This window comes from Hyla sarda, chromosome 4 (assembly GCF_029499605.1).
Source record: "Hyla sarda isolate aHylSar1 chromosome 4, aHylSar1.hap1, whole genome shotgun sequence".
Lineage (NCBI taxonomy): Eukaryota > Metazoa > Chordata > Amphibia > Anura > Hylidae > Hyla > Hyla sarda.
This window is the reverse complement of record NC_079192.1, coordinates 319,919,571-319,938,779: the sequence shown is the minus strand read 5'-3', so window position 1 is coordinate 319,938,779 and position 19,209 is coordinate 319,919,571. Positions and strand designations below refer to the sequence as shown.

General features: G+C 38.0%; 1 protein-coding gene across 5 annotated transcripts in view; it reads left to right on the top strand.

Moving 5' to 3' along the window:
* Nucleotides 1-19,209, top strand: part of ARHGAP26 (Rho GTPase activating protein 26) — a 412,307-nt gene that overhangs the window by 369,533 nt on the left and 23,565 nt on the right. For 4 of the 5 annotated variants that reach the window (XM_056574910.1, XM_056574908.1, XM_056574907.1 and 1 more), the window contains one exon: nucleotides 371-475. In XM_056574910.1, the coding sequence (XP_056430885.1) occupies nucleotides 371-475 (105 nt within the window). Of the gene's footprint in view, nucleotides 1-370; nucleotides 476-680; nucleotides 814-19,209 lie in introns of those variants that run through there. The other variant, XM_056574909.1, reaches the window with a different exon arrangement.

Here is a 19,209-nt window from a genome sequence, read left to right as displayed (position 1 = left end):
TCCTGCCATTCCAACACTCAAAGTCCTTCTTGATCCCCTCTTCCTGGTCCTGGCTTGACATACCAGAAATCAGCCAATCACTGCCCACATTGGTGAGCTGCCACCAGTGACTGGCTAAGTATTTCCTGTGTCAAAGTGCTACTAGGAATTGGAAATCATTAGGAACTTGTCAAATATTAGAACAGTAGCTCTAGGGGACCAATGAGGTGGAAAAAGCTATTTTTATTCTTTTAAGCTAGTTAATGATTTAGAAAAATATTTCTCCCTTTTAGACAACCATCTTAAATTATTAGGAGAAATATATCATATTCATTTGCCTGTTTGCCTTGGTCTTTCTTGTTTTAATTTTATTTTCTAATTATTTTTGCAGTTCACTGAATCAAAGTCCAACATCACCACTGACCTGCCCTATGTTTTCTGCCCCATCAAGTCCGATGCCTACTTCATCAACTTCTAATGATTCATCTCCTATCAGGTCAGTGAGTGCAGTACTATAAATAAATACATAAATATAAATTCGTTCATATATGCTAGATATATTGTCTAGTAAACAATATAATGACATTATATTGTTTACTAGGCAATTCTTGTCTGTTGTGTTGTCTACTAGACAATCCTTGCCCCCTACTCACACGCTTGTTTATGAAGAGTAGTCACAGCCGATATTATTTTATGCGCAGCTGCAGGAGATCGGAGCTCTCTGATTACACACGGAGTGTGCACCAGGATCTGGCACAGGCGCGGTATGTTAGAGTGTGTGTAGTTAGAATGAGGGTGGAAATGTTGTGAGTGAAGCCTGTGATGTTTTAGAACGCTACAGGTGCAGTTCTTTTGTTTACAAACAGTGGACAACATGACTTTGTATAGCGATTTGTACGAACAGATAGGAGAGACAATTCAAAGATCATGTAATGTGGAGCCCCCTCTCTCCTTTTAAACTTGTAATACACGTTTTGCATCATGTATGTAGTTTGTACATATGACTACATTGCACTTGTTTTTTATTTGTTTATATCACATGTTGTATAGATTGACCAATCACTGTATAGGGGCTGAACTATTTTGATTAACGTGATCTGGAACACTTGATACACAGCCAATCACTTTCTATGCATGTATATTTAAGTAAGTCTAATTGTATGGTTTCTTATGCTTGATAAAGGCATTGTATGCGGAAACATCGCACTGTTTGTTACATGGTGCAATAAAATGTCAGTCCTTATTTGAAAAACTGGATCCCTGGAGTTGTGCTGTGATCTTGCTTTTTTTATATAAAATATAACATTATATATCCCTTACGGTAAATGATGTAAATGTAAAAAAAAATACCAAACCACAGAATTACATGTTTTTATAACATCATATCCCAGAAAAAAATTAAGTAAAAAGTGATTAAAAGGTCAGATCAATACCAATATGGCACCAATACAAACAGATTACAGTGCAAAAAAATGAGCCATAGCACAGCCTGGTATACAAAAAAATTAAAATGTCACAGGGGTCAGAAAATGGCAATAAAAATTCTAAAAAGTTTAACTTTTTTTTTTTTTTTTTAATTAGTAAAACATGACAGAAACTTTACTATATTTGTTATAGTTGCTGTAATTAGGCCAACCTAATGTATCAAAATAATGTCTGTAGATGGAAAAACAAACATTGGCCCGGACAAGTAGATTGTCATGAGTTAAAGGTAGATTGGGCTCTGTTTTAGTCCCAAGTAGTTGAGCAAGTAGTTTTTTTTTTATTTCCACACCACAGGCTACCTTTACTCAATAGGGAGGAAAGTTGGAAGACACTACATGGTCTTTTATAGGACTTACCGGATTTGTGCAATTTGTCATTTAGACTTATGCTGTGTATTGACAAATAATTACATGTTCCATCCACTTATGTATATTTTCCAGGCTGGGTACCAACAATTACAATATATGTTATCATCTTTCAAGTAGTAATATGAAGTGTAAAACATTGTCATACATTATAATGTTAGAAGTCCACTGCCTCTGGATGACTAATAAAAAGGCGCAATATATTTAGGTATATTTAGTTAGGTGGGTAGGCAGTCATATTGCACGTTTGTAATTTTCTTAGCACTGCAACAAATTACTGTATAGTAGCATGTTAAAATTAGACAAGTAAAATAGATAAAGAATAATGCTGCACTTTATCTGCCTTTAGTGTTTCATTCAATAGATAAACAATTCAGGACAAGAGTGGTAGTAGTACGGAGAGAAGGAGACAACGCTCTCAGGTGCAGGGGGCGTACAACGCTAAATTGTTTATTGAATTCCCAAAATAGGCTTCTGGCCAATATACAGTTTTGTTTAAAATAAAAAAGCAATCTGTGATTCTGCCTGCGTGCGTCATTTTTGTTGCCAGTGAGTGTATTAAATAAATAAGTAGAATAGGTATTTGGATTTAGTTGCTTTTCTTTGGCACTCAAAAACTTTAATTTAGAATTTGGTCTGTGTTTAAGCCTAATGTACATAGAACCTAAGTGTTTCAATGATTTAATTATAAAAGAAAACACCTGCATTTCCCTTCACCTTGCCATGTGAAACTTACAGTACAGACAATTTTCAAACACGAGAGGGGCAGAAAGAAAGCTAAGGAATGTATTCTTGGCCTTGAGCCATACTTACAGGCCAAAACAGATGAGAGGCGTATTATAACTAGTTCATCATGCCCTTGAAGTCTCAGCAGAGTTTGAAGGGTGTTACAGTGGCCAGAATATAACAGCTCTGACATCACCTCACAAGACACTCAGAGGTGCCAGGAGCACAGTAACCAAAATACAGCGCTAGTACACAGCGAGGCCTTATAAATGTCACAGCTATGAAACTCTATTTGATAAATGAATGATGTATTTATGAAGGCATTGTGCTCTACTAGTGATAGTCCTGACTGTTTTCTTGTCAGCATAGGCTGGTTTTTGTTAAATAAGTGATTTATATGAAATTTGTACTTGTAACTTAAATCAAAACATAATTTCTATTAATAAAGACCATTAGCAATAGTATGTACATTATAGATGTAATTTTATTATTCAGTTGGTATTGTGTATTGTTGTTTATTTCTATCCATGTTATGGAGAAGAATACATTTTATACATCTCTTCAGCTGTTTTCCTGGAAACTATTCCACAGCACTTATTTCTGTATAGAAATATAATGTGGATTGTTTACAGAATTTCACATCAGAAATCTACTGTAAAACTTAAAGGGAGGACTGGCCTGACTGTAATTCATTGCAGCTAATCCATAGAGTTCACAACAGTAAGAAGCACGTGTGGAATTTCAAATCTGCAGCACAGTCTTTATTCTGTGCAGATATTTTCCATAGTCTGTAAATGGGGTTAAAAATACCTTATTCAAATGCAGAAATTAGATGCCATGTGTATTGTTTGCATTTTACTCTTAGTTCTTCATGCAATTGTGCTTTTACAACCCATATGTATAATCCACCCCTTTAGATTAAAAGTCTTTTCCCATCATATAATATCACAGCATAGTGCTAGGATATGTCATTACTTTAGCAGGGTTTCTTCAATTTATAGCACCTTCAATGATTATGTAAATAAATGAGCAAAACTTAGGGGTATACAAATTAAAAACATAAAGTCAATGTATGTGGGGTCTTGATTTTGGCTCAGCTGGGTAGACTGAGCCATGTAGCAAAATTGGGTCACAATATTTACAACATGTAAGGAAAACATTGTGAGAACATAACATATATGGTACGTACAAGAATCCTGTTGAATTTCTAGTTAAAAGTATTGGATATCTGTTTATGAAATTATGACGGCGTCTCTATGTTGTGATTAAATGTACAGTATCTGTCATGATTCGGCAGGCTGGAGGTGGATCCTCTGTGCCAGAGAGGGATTGGCGTGGACCGGTTCTAAGTTGCTACTGGTATTCACCAGAGCCCGCCGCAAAGCGGGATGGTCTTGCAGCGGCGGTAGCAACCAGGTCGTATCCACTGGCAACGGCTCAACCTCTCTGACTGCTGAGATAGGCGCGGTACAAGGGAGTAGACAAGAGCAAGGTCAGACGTAGCAGAAGGTCGGGGCAGGCGGCAAGGTTCGTAGTCAATGGTAATAGCAGGAGGTCAGGAACACAGTAATGGTAAACACAGAAGAAGCTTTCTCTAGGCACTAAGGCAACAAGATCCGGCAAGGAAGTGCAGGGGAAGTGAGGTAATATAGCCAGGGAGCAGGTGGAAACTAATTAGGGTGATTGGGCCAGGCACCAATCATTGGTGCACTGGCCCTTTAAATCTCAGAGAGCTGGCGCGCGCGCGCCCTAGAGAGTGGAGCCGCGCGCGCCAGAGCATGACAGCCGGGGACCGGGACAGGTGAGTGACTTGGGATGCGATTCGCGAGCGGGCGCGTCCCGCTATGCGAATCGCATCCCCTCCGGCAATGTCAGTGCAGCGCTCCCGGTCAGCGGGTCTGACTGGGGCGCTGCAGGGAGAGAAACGCCGCGAGCGCTTCGGGGAGGAGCAGGGACCCGGAGCGCTCGGCATAACAGTATCTCAAATTAGTGAATACACCCTTCACATTTTATTATATGTTTTCATGCCACAACCCTGAGGAAATCATGCTGGTCACTGGAAATATAACATGGCGCCTCAAGGACAGTTTCCACTTAGAACAGGCCTTGCCTTGGTCGACCAAAAAAGTTGAGTTTACATTCTCAGCGTCATATTGGAAATAGATGTAGGAGTGCGGTCACCATAGCTGCAGAGGTTGAAGGTCAACCCTCTCAGTGCTCAGACCATATGCCTCACATTACATCAATTTGGTCTGCATTGCTGTTGCCCCTGAATAAAGCCTCTTCTAAAGATGATGCAAAAGAAAGCCCGTAAATGGTTTGCTGAAGACAAGCAGTCTAAGAACATGGTTTACTAGAACCATATTCTGTGGACCGATGAGACAAAGATAAACTTATTTGGTTCAGGTGATGTCAAGCATGTTTGGCGGCAACTAGGTGAAGAGTACAAAGACAAGATCGTCTTGCCTACAGTCAAGCATGGTGGTGGGAATGTCAAGGTTTGGGGATGCATGAGTGCTGCTGGTACTTGGGAGCTACAGTTCATTTAAGGGAACTATCAATGCCCATATGTACTGTGACATACTGAAGCAGAACATGATCCCCCTCATTTTGGAGACTGAGCTGCAGGGCAGTATTCCAACATAACGAAACCAAACGCTCCTCCAAGACAACCACTGCTTGCTAAAGAAGCTGAGGGTTAAGGTAATACACTGGCTAAGCATGTCTCCAGCTAAATCCTATTAAGCATCTTTGGGACATCCTCAAACGGAAGGGGAGGGCGTGCAAGGTCCCAACGCCTCACCAGCCCCATGATATTGTCATGGAAAAGTGGAAGAGGACTCCAGTGGCAACCTGTGAAGCTCTCGGGAACTTCATGTCCAAGAGGCTTAACCCCTTAAGGACAGAGTTTTTCAGTTTTTGCACTTTCGTTCTTTCCTCCTTACCTTTTAAAAATCATAACCCTTTCAATTTTTGCACCTAAAAATGCATTTTATGGCTTATTTTTTGCGTCACCAATTCTACTTTGCAGTGACATTAGTCATTTTACCCAAAAATCCACGGCGAAATGGGAAAAAAAATAATTATGCGACAAAATCGAAGAAAAAATGCCATTTTGGGGGCTTCCGTTTCTACGCAGTGCATATTTCGGTAAAAATGACACCTTATCATTGTATGTAGGTCCATACGGTTAAAATGGTACCCTACTTATACAGGTTTACTTATGTCGTACTTCTGGAAAAATCATAACTACATGCAGGAAAATGTATACGTTTAAAAGTGTCATCTTTTGAACTTTTTTATTTTTCCACGTACAGGGCGGTATGAGGGCTCATTTTTTGCGCCGTGATCTGAAGTTTATATCGGTACCATTTTTGTTTTGATCTGACTTTTTGATCACTTTTTATTCATTTTTTAATGGTATTAAAAGTGACCAAAAATACGCTTTTTTGGACTTTGGAAATTTTTTTTACGTGTATGCCATTGACCGTGCGGTTTAATTATCAATATATTTTTATAGTTCGGACATTTACACACGCAGCGATACCACATATGTTTATTTTTATTTACACGGTTTTATTTTTTTTAATGGGAAAAGGGGGGGGGTGATTAAAACTTTTATTAGGGAAGGGGTTAAATGATCTTTATTAACACTTTTTACTTTTTTTTGCAATGTTATAGGTCCCATAGGGATCTATAACACTGCACACACTGATCTTTTACACAGATCACTGGTGTGTATTAACACGCCTGTGATCGGTGTTATCGGCGCTTGACAGTCATTCGCCGATCGGAAACCGAGGAGGCAGGTAAGGTCCCTCCCGGTGTCCTGTAAGCTGTTCGGGATGCCGCGATTTTACCGAGGTGGTCCCGAACAGCCCGACTGAGCAGCCGGGATCCTTTCACTTTCGCTTCAGACGCGGCGGTTAGCTTTGATTGCCGCGTCTGAAGGGTTAATACAGGGCATCACCGCGATCGGTGATGTCCTGTATTAGCTGCGGGTCCCGGCCGTTGAGGGCTGCCGGGACCGACCCGATATGATGCGGAGTCACCGCATATCACAGGAGCCGGCGGAGGACGTAAATATACGTCCTTCGTCGTTAAGGAGTCAAAGGGGTACTCCGGTGGGGAAAAAAAAATTCTATTCAAACTGGTGGCAGGAAGTTGTCCAGATTTGTAAATTATATATATCTAAAAATATTAACCCTTCCAGTACTTATCAGCTGCTGTATGCCCCAAAGAAGAAAGTAGTGTTGTTCTGGAACTGACCGAAGCAAGAGAGGTTTGCTATAGGGATATACTCATGCTCTGGACAGTTCCTGACATGGACATAGGTGGCAGCAGAGAGCACTGTGGTCAGATTGAGAAGAACTATACAACTTCCTCTGGAGCATACAGCAGCTGATAAGTACTGGAAGACTTAAGATTTTTTTTTAAGTAATTACAAATCTGTATAGTTTTCTGGCACCAGTTGATTTGAAAACTTCTCTTTTTTTTTCTGGAGTACCCCTTTAAGACAGTTCCGGAAAATAATGCTGGCCACACAAAATATTGACACTTTGGGGTGTACTCACTTTTGGTACCCAGCTTTAGGCATGTGTGTTGTTATTTTGAGGGGACACAACATTAAACACGGTTATACCGGCTGCACACTCACTACTTTACGTCTTGGCATAGTGTCATTTTTACAGTGTTGTCACATGAAAAGATAGAACAAAATATTTACAAAAAAATGTGAGGGGTGTACTTACTTATGTGAGATGCTGTAAGCGTTTTTGTGTCCATATTATATTAGATTGTCTGATTAATAACCAAGGGACATAATCTACTTCTTCCCTGTACAGCACCACCCCAATATATACCATGTGTAGAGAACTGCCAAATTATTAAAGGGGTATTCCAGGAATATTTTTTATTTTACTATGCTACAGGGGCTGTAAAGTTAGTGTAGTTAATAATATTGGGGTAGATTTATCAAAACCTGTGCAAAGGAAAAGTTGCCTAGTTGCCCATAGCAACCAATCAGATTGCTTCTTTCATTTTGCAGAGACCTTGTTAAAAATGAAAGAAGCTAGCTGATTGGTTGCTATGAGCAACTGGGCAACTTTTCTTCTGGACAGGTTTTGATAAATGTCTCCCATAGAGTCTGTACCTGTGTGTGACAGTTTTCTCACAATTCTTTTATTTTCACCCCAATATTTATTTTTAACAGCATATAAAATGACTGTTGTCTCAGATTATTCACAGGTTGCAATGCAACTCACTAGTCAGCTGATGACAGGGAGCCTGTCTGCTTCAATGGGTGGAGGGATCGCTTGGTGGGAGAGAGATCAATCTGCAACTAACAGCTGTAGGCACCCTGTTTAAAAACCACAGGTCTTTTGAATGGATGTAGCTCATTTATGTTTCAGTGGGTGGTGTGGCTGATGTGTGGGAGGGAGGAAAATGGAATTATGGGATTTGTAGTCAAAAAAAGAAAACTGAAACAGGAAATACCAGTTCGCAAAAAGCTAGCCACAGTGTTATGGTATTCTCACAACATCGCCATTTAGCCCCAAGACAAGCGCAGATCCTTCCTAAGCATGTCCATTACTGTCTGGCAGGTACGTACTAAAATCACCTTATGGTGGAGAACCCCTTTAAGTAGAAATTTCAACACAATAAATAGAGAAAAGTAGAGAATGGCTATTTGTCCTTTCTTTAAGGAGATCATTGGAAATACTAGAGGTGAAACCCCACAGGTCATGAATGAATGGCTTACCCTAAAAATATGTAAGAAAAACTGTTGATATTTACTATAAAATATAATATTTATAAATATAAAATATCATATTTAGTCTAGGTTCCGTTGTCCTCTGTCCTACTTTTCTCCCGCTATTGAGGTGTACCGACTTTTCTTTTTACAGACAAACAAACTGAAGCAAACAGATGCAAACTGATGTTATCCTTTTTGATCCATTATTGTTAAGTTAATAAACAAAAAATTTTTTTGTTCTGAGCATGCTCAGAGGTAAAAACGGATTGAAAAAAAGGATGCAAATGGATAGCATTAAAGGCTCATTTGTTTCACTTATATTTGAATGTTAAATATATTATATCCGTTATTGTTCAGTTTTATATTTTTGTTTTTAGACGGAGAAAAAAATACTGTATTCAACATCTTTTCTCAGGCAAAAAAAAAAAAGGAAGTGGAAGAAAATGGGTGACAAAGGACTGTAAAAAAAATCCCATTGACATCAATGGGATCCTTTTACAGAGGTTTGCAATCCTTTTCTAAAGTACCGAACAGATTGCATAACAGGCATGAATTTAGGGGGGCAGAGGGCCGTGTGAACGAGCCCTAAGTCCTATTTTTCTTGTATGGTCATTACTTGATAAAATAAGATTAAGCCAGAAAGTTAGTTTGATAACCGTCTTCATGTGCAGCCCCAGGGTTTATTTCTTTTAAGTCTGCTACTGTATATCTTTATTGTACTTAAGGCCTTTACAAAAGCAGAAGAAAAAGCTTCTATATTTAGTGTTACATAACATTGTTTAACTTACTTGAGGTCAGTGACTAAGGCAAGGTTAAGGTGTTTGTGACTCACATGCAAGCTTATCAGTGCTTGAGGCCTTCTTTTCCCTATACGCTCATCTTTACACGTTTTCAATTCCGTTTTTCAGTGTTGTTCCCCATTCTCTAGCTTAGTCACTTCCCTGTTGACAATATTTCTACTCCTATAATGCATTAGAAGTGATGATTGCACGATATGTTTATATTTCTGTTATCTGAAGGATGCCAAGTACAATAACACTTTCTCAATGGTTCTAGATTTCCATCCTGAAAATGTAACTAGTTTTTTTAGTTGACATCCTTAATATGTTTCAGCGTTGATTATTATGATTAGACAGGTAACCATTGATCGGCTATATTTACAGAGGTGTCCCTAACACAAGACTCACACTTTTGCATTGCAGTATACCAAAGTTTGTTTATTGCTTTAGATCACAGCTTTTTTAAATCTTTATTTATTTTTTTACTGGGGCATCACCAGCCAAAAAATGGTTATGTGAAATCGCGATGTCCCGATCAGCTAGGACACGAGCCTCCGGCATGTCCAATCGGCAATTGACTTCTCCATGCCTGAGATCTAGGCAGGAGAAGTCAAGTCCCGATAACACTGATCATCCGCATATAGTTCTGTGCGATGATCGATGTTAGGAATCAATGTAACCAACCAACAGAATAACCCTAAGGGGTTAAATATCCTCTAAATTACATGTGCTACAAATATATAGTAAAACTTGGCTTTTATTAGTCTAATCTAAATGTAACAAAAAGGTGAGAAACACACGCTTTAAAATTACAATTCCAGTAGTATCATTTAGGTATCTGAGAACCAACACTTGGGGTCATAGCCGATATGCCATCAAGGGCTACCAACAGTGATATATGAGGATTTGTAAATCCCTCAGCAAGTGCCAAGCTAAACAACCCTATGTCTATTTATTCATTCCATGTTGCTAGATTCGGGGACATGCCTCCCTCTCTTGTATACCAGGCAATATGGGCACTCTATTGGATTGTTGTATATCACAATGAGATGGTATCTCCCTCAGAATATTGATGCCACTGCTTAAATGTAGTTCTCAAATGAGGATACTCGTGCCACTTATATATGTGGCTCACAAATGGAAGTCACTGTTGGATTGTTGTTGGTGGCTGCGCGACAAAACACTGACCGTGACCTGCTGCATGTGCGGCTAGAAGTCTCACTGGCCCAATCTGACCCTACCTAATTATTCCTATTTCCCTTTTAGGTTTATTTATGACATAGTGGAATTGCAGTTAAACCCATACACTGTCACCCCCCCCCCCCCCCCGACATGTTTCGCCACTAGTGTGGCTTTATCAAGGAGATGGACTGACAGCATTGAATGTCGGTGACAGCTGAGCCCTTTTATATGGTACCAAGATAGCCTCATTAGATCTCCAACCAATGGAGAACTCTGTCTCAACCAACCAACCAACCATTAAGGTTATAACATATATAACTGGCCAATCACTTACCCATTAATTGAACTGGTCCAGGGTAGAACAAATCACTCAATGGAATATTGGATTATATCACACGCTCAATTCCAGCTAATCCAATCAAGGAGGTTGCTAATCTCCTCGAATCAGTGTCTGCTCCTATGCAAACAAACACTAGCGTCACTCGTTAGGGCCGAGGAATCAATGTAATGCATAATATAGCCACTAGAGGGGGCTATAACCTAGCAAAAAAAAAGTTACTAATGATGAATTAACCCCTTCCCTAATAAAAGTAAGAATCACCCACCTTTTCCCATTTAAAAAAAAAAGAGTAAATAAAAATAAACATACGTGGTATCGCTGCATGCGGAAATGTCCGAACTATAAAAATATATCGTTAATTAACCCGCACAGTCAATGGTGTACACGCAAAAAAATTCCAAAGTCCAAAATAGGGTGTTTTTGGTCACTTTTTATAGCACAAAAAAATTAATAAAAGGCGATCAAAAAGTCCAATCCAAACAAATGGTACCGATAAAAACTTCAGATCACAGCACAAAAAATTAGCCCTCATACTGGCTCGTACCGGGAAAAATAAAAAAGTTATAGTGTTCAGAAGATGACAATTTTAAATATATATACATTTTCCTGCATGTAGTTATGATTTTTTTCAGAAGTAATACAAAATCAAACCTATATAAGTAGGGTATCATTTTAACCGTATGGACCTACAGAATAAAGAGAAGGTGTCATTTTTACAAAAAAATGCATGCGTAGAAATGGAACAACCCCCCCCCCCCCTTTGGATAGATGGAAAAGAGCAGCTATAATATGCTATTTTTTGTGAAATATGGTTGATAGAGACCTAGAAATTACATGTACATGATCAGAATGAGGTACTGAGTAACATATAACAGAACTGGTGTAACTGAGCCATATTTGTAGATTGCTTTGCTTGCACCTGCCTTTTCAGGCATGCTTTAAATAATGTCCTTTATTTTTCAATTTTTAAACATTTTTTTGGGGGGAAGGGGGGAGTTTTAATTTTTAATTGTTATATTTTCCTAATTGTCTATATTGCCTTCATGAGGCCCCTGGCTGCCATGGGAATTTATCAGCATTCCATGATTGCATCATAGGGTGACAAAGGGAACCCTCTCCCTCTGACTACGGCATGGCCGAGTCACTATTAACAGGTCATACAACTGGAATATAAATCCTATATACCGATCCCTGTTGTTGGTGCCAGGTTCTCTGAAGGCCAGCCTCATCCAATCATAGCTCCTCTCACACTTAACTGACATATGCTGTTGGTTGGACACACCCCTTTCAGCACTCCAGGCTGCGCTTCCTGTGTTTGGGCTTCGGTCCAAAGTCTGTGTATGAGATGGGTGAAAATGTGCTTTTGAGCTTTTTTAAGCACAAATAAAACATAAAAAACATCCTTTTTTTTAAACAAAGTATATTAGAAATATTTTTTATTTACCATAAGGAGTGCAATAGCAATGAGAGTAACCATTTAATATTTGGTTGCACACCATTCGGAAAAAAAACTGAAATCATTCACTTCCTATAACCACCTATAACCATCAATAAGCTTCTTACACCTCTCAGCCGGAATGTTGGACCACTCTTCTTTGCAAACTGCTCCAGGTCTCTCTTATTGCAAGGGCGCCTTTTCCCAACAGCAATTTTACAATCTCTCCACAGGTGTTCAATGGGATTTAGATCTGGACTCATTGCTGGCCACTTTAAAACTCCCCAGCACTTTGTTGCCATCCATTTATGGGTGCTTTTTGATGTATGTTTTGTTTTGTTATCCTGCTGGAAGACCCATGATCTCAGACGCAAACCCAGATTTTTGACACTGGTCTGTACAGTGCGACCCAAAATCCATTGGTAATCCTCAGATTTCATGATGCCTTGCACACATTCAAGGCACCCAGTGCCAGAGGCAGAAAAAAACAAAACATAATTGAACCTCCACCATATTTCACTGTAAGTACTGTGTTCTTTTCTTTGTAGGGCCTTATTCTGTTTTCAGTGAACAGTGGAGTGATGTGCTTTACCAAAAAGCTCTATCTCAGTCTCATCTGTCCACAAGACATTTTCCCAGAAGGATTTTGGCTTACTCAAGTTCATTTTGGCAAAATGTAGTCTTGCTTTTTTATGTCTCTATGTCAGCAGTTGGGTTCTCCTGGGTTTCTTGCCATAGCGTTTCATTTCATTTAAATGTTGACTGATAGTTCGCGCTGACACTGATGTTCCCTGAGCCTGCAGGACAGCTTGAATATCTTTGGAACTTGTTTGGAGCTGCTTATCCACTATCCGGACTATCCTGCATTGACACCTTTCATCAGTTTTTCTCTTCCGTCCACGCCCAGTGAGATTATCTACAGTGCCATGGGTTGCAAACTTCTTGATAATGTTGCGCACTGTGGACAAAGGCAAATCTAAGTCTCTGGAGATGGACTTGTAACCTTGAGATTGTTGATATTTTTCCACAATTTGGTTCTCAAGTCCTCAGACAGTTCTCTTCTCCTCTTTCTGTTGTCCATGCTTAGTGTGGCACACACACAGACACACAATGCAAAGACTAAGTGAACTGCTCTCCTTCTTATCTGCTTTCAGGTGGGATTTTTATATTGCCCACACCTGTTACTTGCCCTGGGTGAGTTTAAAGGAGCATCACATGCTTGAAACAATCTTATTTTCCACAATTTTGAAAGGGGGCCAATAATTTTGTCCAGACCATTTTTGGAGTTTGCTGTGACATTATGTCCAATTTGCTTTTTTTCCTCCCTTTTTTTGGTTTAGTTCCAATACACACAAAGGGAATGAACATGTGTATAGCAAAGCGTGTGTTACTGCAATCCTTTTCTGTGAGAAATACTTCATTTTCTAGAAAATTTTCAGGGGTGCCAACATTTTCGGCCATGACTGTAAATGCCTGATATTAGAGAAATTGTTATTTTCTTCACTGTATTATCATACAAGGATGTGCTTGTTTACCAATTGTGTATATCATACTAGTAAATGTGTGTGTGTGTGTATGTATATATATATATATAATATAATATTCAAGGGACCTAAGGCTCCAACAAGCTACTGGACACACAATTAATCTTTTCTCTTCTATATGATTTACCTGATATGTCAAGATAAATTATCTGTGTAGAGCAGTCGGTTGGTTTTTATTTTAGCTGCAGCCAGCTGTGTTACCTTATTTGCACTTTCCAAAAGGGCACATGAGGAAAAATAACCATGGGCTCTTGAAATTCTGTCCATAACTAAGAGAAAGATGAAAAGATAAGGGGGCATCAAGTATTGTGTATGCATAATAATTAAAGATAATGTTAAAAAATTAATAACATAAATAACACTTTTTGTATACCAAGCAGTAACTTTTCACTCTCCCATGTTTCTTTTAAATATTTAACTGCAGGTTGCACTATTTTCTGAAGGTCACTGAAGTTTTGTGTACACTGTCCCTGAGCCCTACATTAGCTTATATGCAGGCACATTGCCCCAGAATATACAAGGACTTTATTCACCTAGTGTAGGCCAAAAATGTATTTTTGGCCTTTATTAGGCCAGAAGAAGTCAGTTTTCTTTTTTAATTGTATGCTGTATTTTTAAATACTGTGGGTCACCTCAACAAATGTGTACCTGGTGGCAGAAAAGCATGCATGTTGGTGTAGTTTTTCACCACACATGATTATGCTGCCCTCTCTGTTTTCTTTCCCTCTGCCCCAAAGAACCTAACGGAGAGGAACATTAAATGGGTAATCTCCAGTATCCACTTAAATCACCCTGTGTGGCCTACTTCAAATACAAAAAATAAGGACTAAAGTTTCCGCTGCATCCTGCATTCCTCAAAACACTGCATTATAGACGATACTGCACATATCTACTACCTATTTTTCTCCACTTACAATATATTAGGAAAGGCACAAGGTACTGGTTGCAATGTGAGAGCCCATATTCCCATGAGTGCACTGTCCATTGTATAATTGTGTACTGTGTGAGAGACTGAGGAATTCTTAAAGTGGTACTCCGGAGGAAAGAAACATGTTTCCAAATCAACTGGTGCCGAAAATGTATACTGATTTGTAAAATTCGGTTTAGTAATCTTAAGCCTTCCAGTACTTCTCAGCTTATCACTTCTCAATGCCTTGCAGAGACTTAAAAAAAAGACAAAACAAAAAACTACTCAATAAAATGCAGAATAGTTATATGGGGGGAGATTTATCAAAACCTGTGCAGAGGAAAAGTTGTCCAGTTGCCCATAGCAACCAATCAGATAGCTTCTTTCATTTTTCACAGGCCTTCATGAAAATGAAAGAAGCAAGCTGATTGGTTGCTATGGGCAACTGGGCAAGTTTTTCTCTGCACAGGTTTTGATAAATCTCCCCCATGGTGATTAAAGCCTAGTATTTTATAATCTTTTAGGTAAATAACTTGCATGCGAGTTTGGTATGAATCGTTTTATTTTTGGACTCTCACAGCAGCAGACCTGCCAAAATTTGTTTTCAGCAAGTTGTTTTTATAACAAGTAGAAGTATAATTTCAGTACAATTTAAATGATAATGTGCAAGAAAATCTTGTTTTGCATAGTAAATGTGTATTAGGCTAATATTTTGTGCACACCTGAACTATGTTACTATCATTAACTATGTTACCATCATGAACTATGTTACTATCATGAACTATGTTACCATCATGAACTATGTTACCATCATGAACTATGTTACCATCATGAACTATGTTACCATCATGAACTATGTTACCATCATGAACTATGTTACTATCATAACTATGTTACCATCATGAACTATGTTACTATCATGAACTATGTTACCATCATGAACTATGTTACCATCATGAACTATGTTACCATCATGAACTATGTTACTATCATAACTATGTTACCATCATGAACTATGTTACTATCATGAAATATGTTACCATCATGAACTATGTTACCATCATGAACTATGTTACCATCATGAACTATGTTACCATCATGAACTATGTTACCATCATGAACTATGTTACTATCATAACTATGTTACCATCATGAACTATGTTACTATCATGAACTATGTTACCATCATGAACTATGTTACTATCATGAACTATGTTACCATCATGAACTATGTTACCATCATGAACTATGTTACCATCATGAACTATGTTACTATCATGAACTATGTTACTATCATGAACTATGTTACCATCATGAACTATGTTACCATCATGAACTATGTTACTATCATGAACTATGTTACCATCATGAACTATGTTACCATCATGAACTATGTTACTATCATGAACTATGTTACCATCATGAACTATGTTACTATCATGAACTATGTTACCATCATGAACTATGTTACCATCATGAACTATGTTACCATCATGAACTATGTTACTATCATGAACTATGTTACTATCATGAACTATGTTACCATCATGAACTATGTTACTATCATAACCATGTTACTATCATAACTATGTTACTATCATGAACTATGTTACTATCATGAACTATGTTACTATCATGAACTATGTTACTATCATGAACTATGTTACCATCATGAACTATGTTACTATCATAACTATGTTACCATCATGAACTATGTTACTATCATAACTATGTTACCATCATGAACTATGTTACTATCATGAACTATGTTACCATCATGAACTATGTTACCATCATGAACTATGTTACCATCATGAACTATGTTACCATCATGAACTATGTTACTATCATAACCATGTTACTATCATAACCATGTTACTATCATAACTATGTTACTATCATGAACTATGTTACTATCATGAACTATGTTACCATCATGAACTATGTTACCATCATGAACTATGTTACCATCATGAACTATGTTACCATCATGAACTATGTTACCATCATGAACTATGTTACCATCATGAACTATGTTACCATCATGAACTATGTTACCATCATGAACTATGTTACTATCATGAACTATGTTACCATCATGAACTATGTTACCATCATGAACTATGTTACCATCATGAACTATGTTACCATCATGAACTATGTTACCATCATGAACTATGTTACCATCATGAACTATGTTACCATCATGAACTATGTTACCATCATGAACTATGTTACTATCATGAACTATGTTACTATCATGAACTATGTTACTATCATGAACTATGTTACTATCATAACTATGTTACCATCATGAACTATGTTACCATCATGAACTATGTTACCATCATGAACTATGTTACTATCATAACTATGTTACTATCATAACTATGTTACTATCATGAACTATGTTACCATCATGAACTATGTTACCATCATGAACTATGTTACTATCATGAACTATGTTACTATCATAACTATGTTACCATCATGAACTATGTTACCATCATGAACTATGTTACCATCATGAACTGTTACTATCATGAACTATGTTACCATCATGAACTATGTTACCATCATGAACTATGTTACCATCATGAACTATGTTACCATCATGAACTATGTTACCATCATGAACTATGTTACCATCATGAACTATGTTACCATCATGAACTATGTTACCATCATGAACTATGTTACCATCATGAACTATGTTACCATCATGAACTATGTTACTATCATGAACTATGTTACTATATGCATTTTTGGAGAGTAATAACGTTGTTGGTTATGTATACTAGATTTATAGGGACAGAACGTTGATCCAGGGATTTATTCTGATGCCATATTTTGAGTCGGGAAGGAATTTTTACCTCTAGTATGAGGTTTTTTGCCTTCCTCTGGATCTACTCAGTAGGGATATAGTTTGAACTTGATGGACTCTGGTCTTTTTTCAACCTCATGAACTATGTTACTATGATACCTTGTCAAGTTCTTTTGATAAAAGAAGCCAACCTTTTTTTTTTATAGTTTATAACAGTTGCAAAAGCAATTTCATATTATTTTTTCCCTTTGTATGCATAGCTGCCTTCAATACTTTGGTCCAGATGCCAGTTCCTTGCTATTGCACCATAATAAATGTGATTTAAAGAATCCCTGCTATTTGAAAAAAATGTTTAACATGTCAGAGACATGTCGAATGTTTTTATCGGTCAGCGCAGGGAGAAGTAGGTGCTGCCCTGTGATTGGCCAAAAAAGTAAGACAAAGAAATTCCATGTTTGAGTACTGCAGGACAACTTTTTAGCTTTTATCCCACCCCTGAAATGGAGAGCATGAGAAATAGTTGTGCACCATGGAAGGGGCTCTCAGGAGCTCAATAACAGCAATGGAAGCTCTAAAGTCACCTTGTCATCATTTTAAGGGGTTAATAGAATGATTACACCTTTTATGTAATAAATCACATTTTATGGCTTAGATACATTGTCTCAGCAGCACAGAATATCTCATTGTAGACCTAGATAGTTCACTCATCAAATGCTTCAATATACTGGCTCAGTGTTATGGTAACACACACATCATAGGTTCAGCTGGTTCAACAGCACAGTATGACACACAGGCTTAGGCTCCTTTCACACTACATGTTTCTCCCGTTTTCAAGACCCGTTACAATATGTCGTTAAGAAAACCCTTAACAGCCATTAAGAAATCCCATTCAAGTCTATGGGATTTTTTGATAATCCGTTATCACCCGTTATAGCCCGTTATGAATAACGGACATTATTTGTGACGGGAGAAAGAACGTTACATGCACTAATTTTTCTCCTGTCACAAACAACGTCCGTTATTCATAACGGGTGATAATGGATAATCAAAAAATCCCATAGACTTGAATGGGATTTTTTAACATCCGTTTTAAGGGTTTTCTTGAAGGACATTGTAACGGGTCTTTAAAATGGAGCAACATATAGTGTGAAAGGAGCCTAAGTTACAAGGTACAAAAGCACAGATTCACACAAGATAGACTTGAATACATTGGGGGAGATTTATCAAACGATTTAGACTGTTTTTTCCTGTCTAAATTTGTCGCACAGAAAGTCGCAGTCTAAATATGTGCCACTTTTCTGCGACTTCTGCTGTAGAGGATTTTTAGAACATGATGCATGCAAGTCTATTTTAGATGGAAATGCATTGGAAAATGCATTGGTGCTGAATTTATCAAGTGCGACTTTTGTGCGACAAATCGCATCTGCCCAAAATACGCTGAAATGTCAGACCATGTTGGAGCAGGTCTAAATGCAGTTTAAGCTGTAGACCCTGAAGTCTGAGCACAGAATTTATCAAGGGCTGTGAGACCTTTGATAAATTAGGAGCACAATAGACAGGAGACTACCACATACACTGGTCTATAAGCATACCCAGAATAGACTAGATTAGTAAATGTCCCCCATTGAGTTTAGCACAGTTAAACATATCCAAGGTTTAGATACCCAGGCTGAGCAGACACTATCACATATAAGACTTTAGATACACTGGTTTAGATATCCAAACTCGGCAAACAGTATGACACATGATAAGCTTACATATACCAGGAGTCCAGAATTTATTTGCATACTAGATAACATAAATAACCATAGTCTCATGAATAATAAGCTTAGGTACTCTGGAAGTACAGTACATTATCATAAATGATATGCTTTGTTACGTTGGCTTA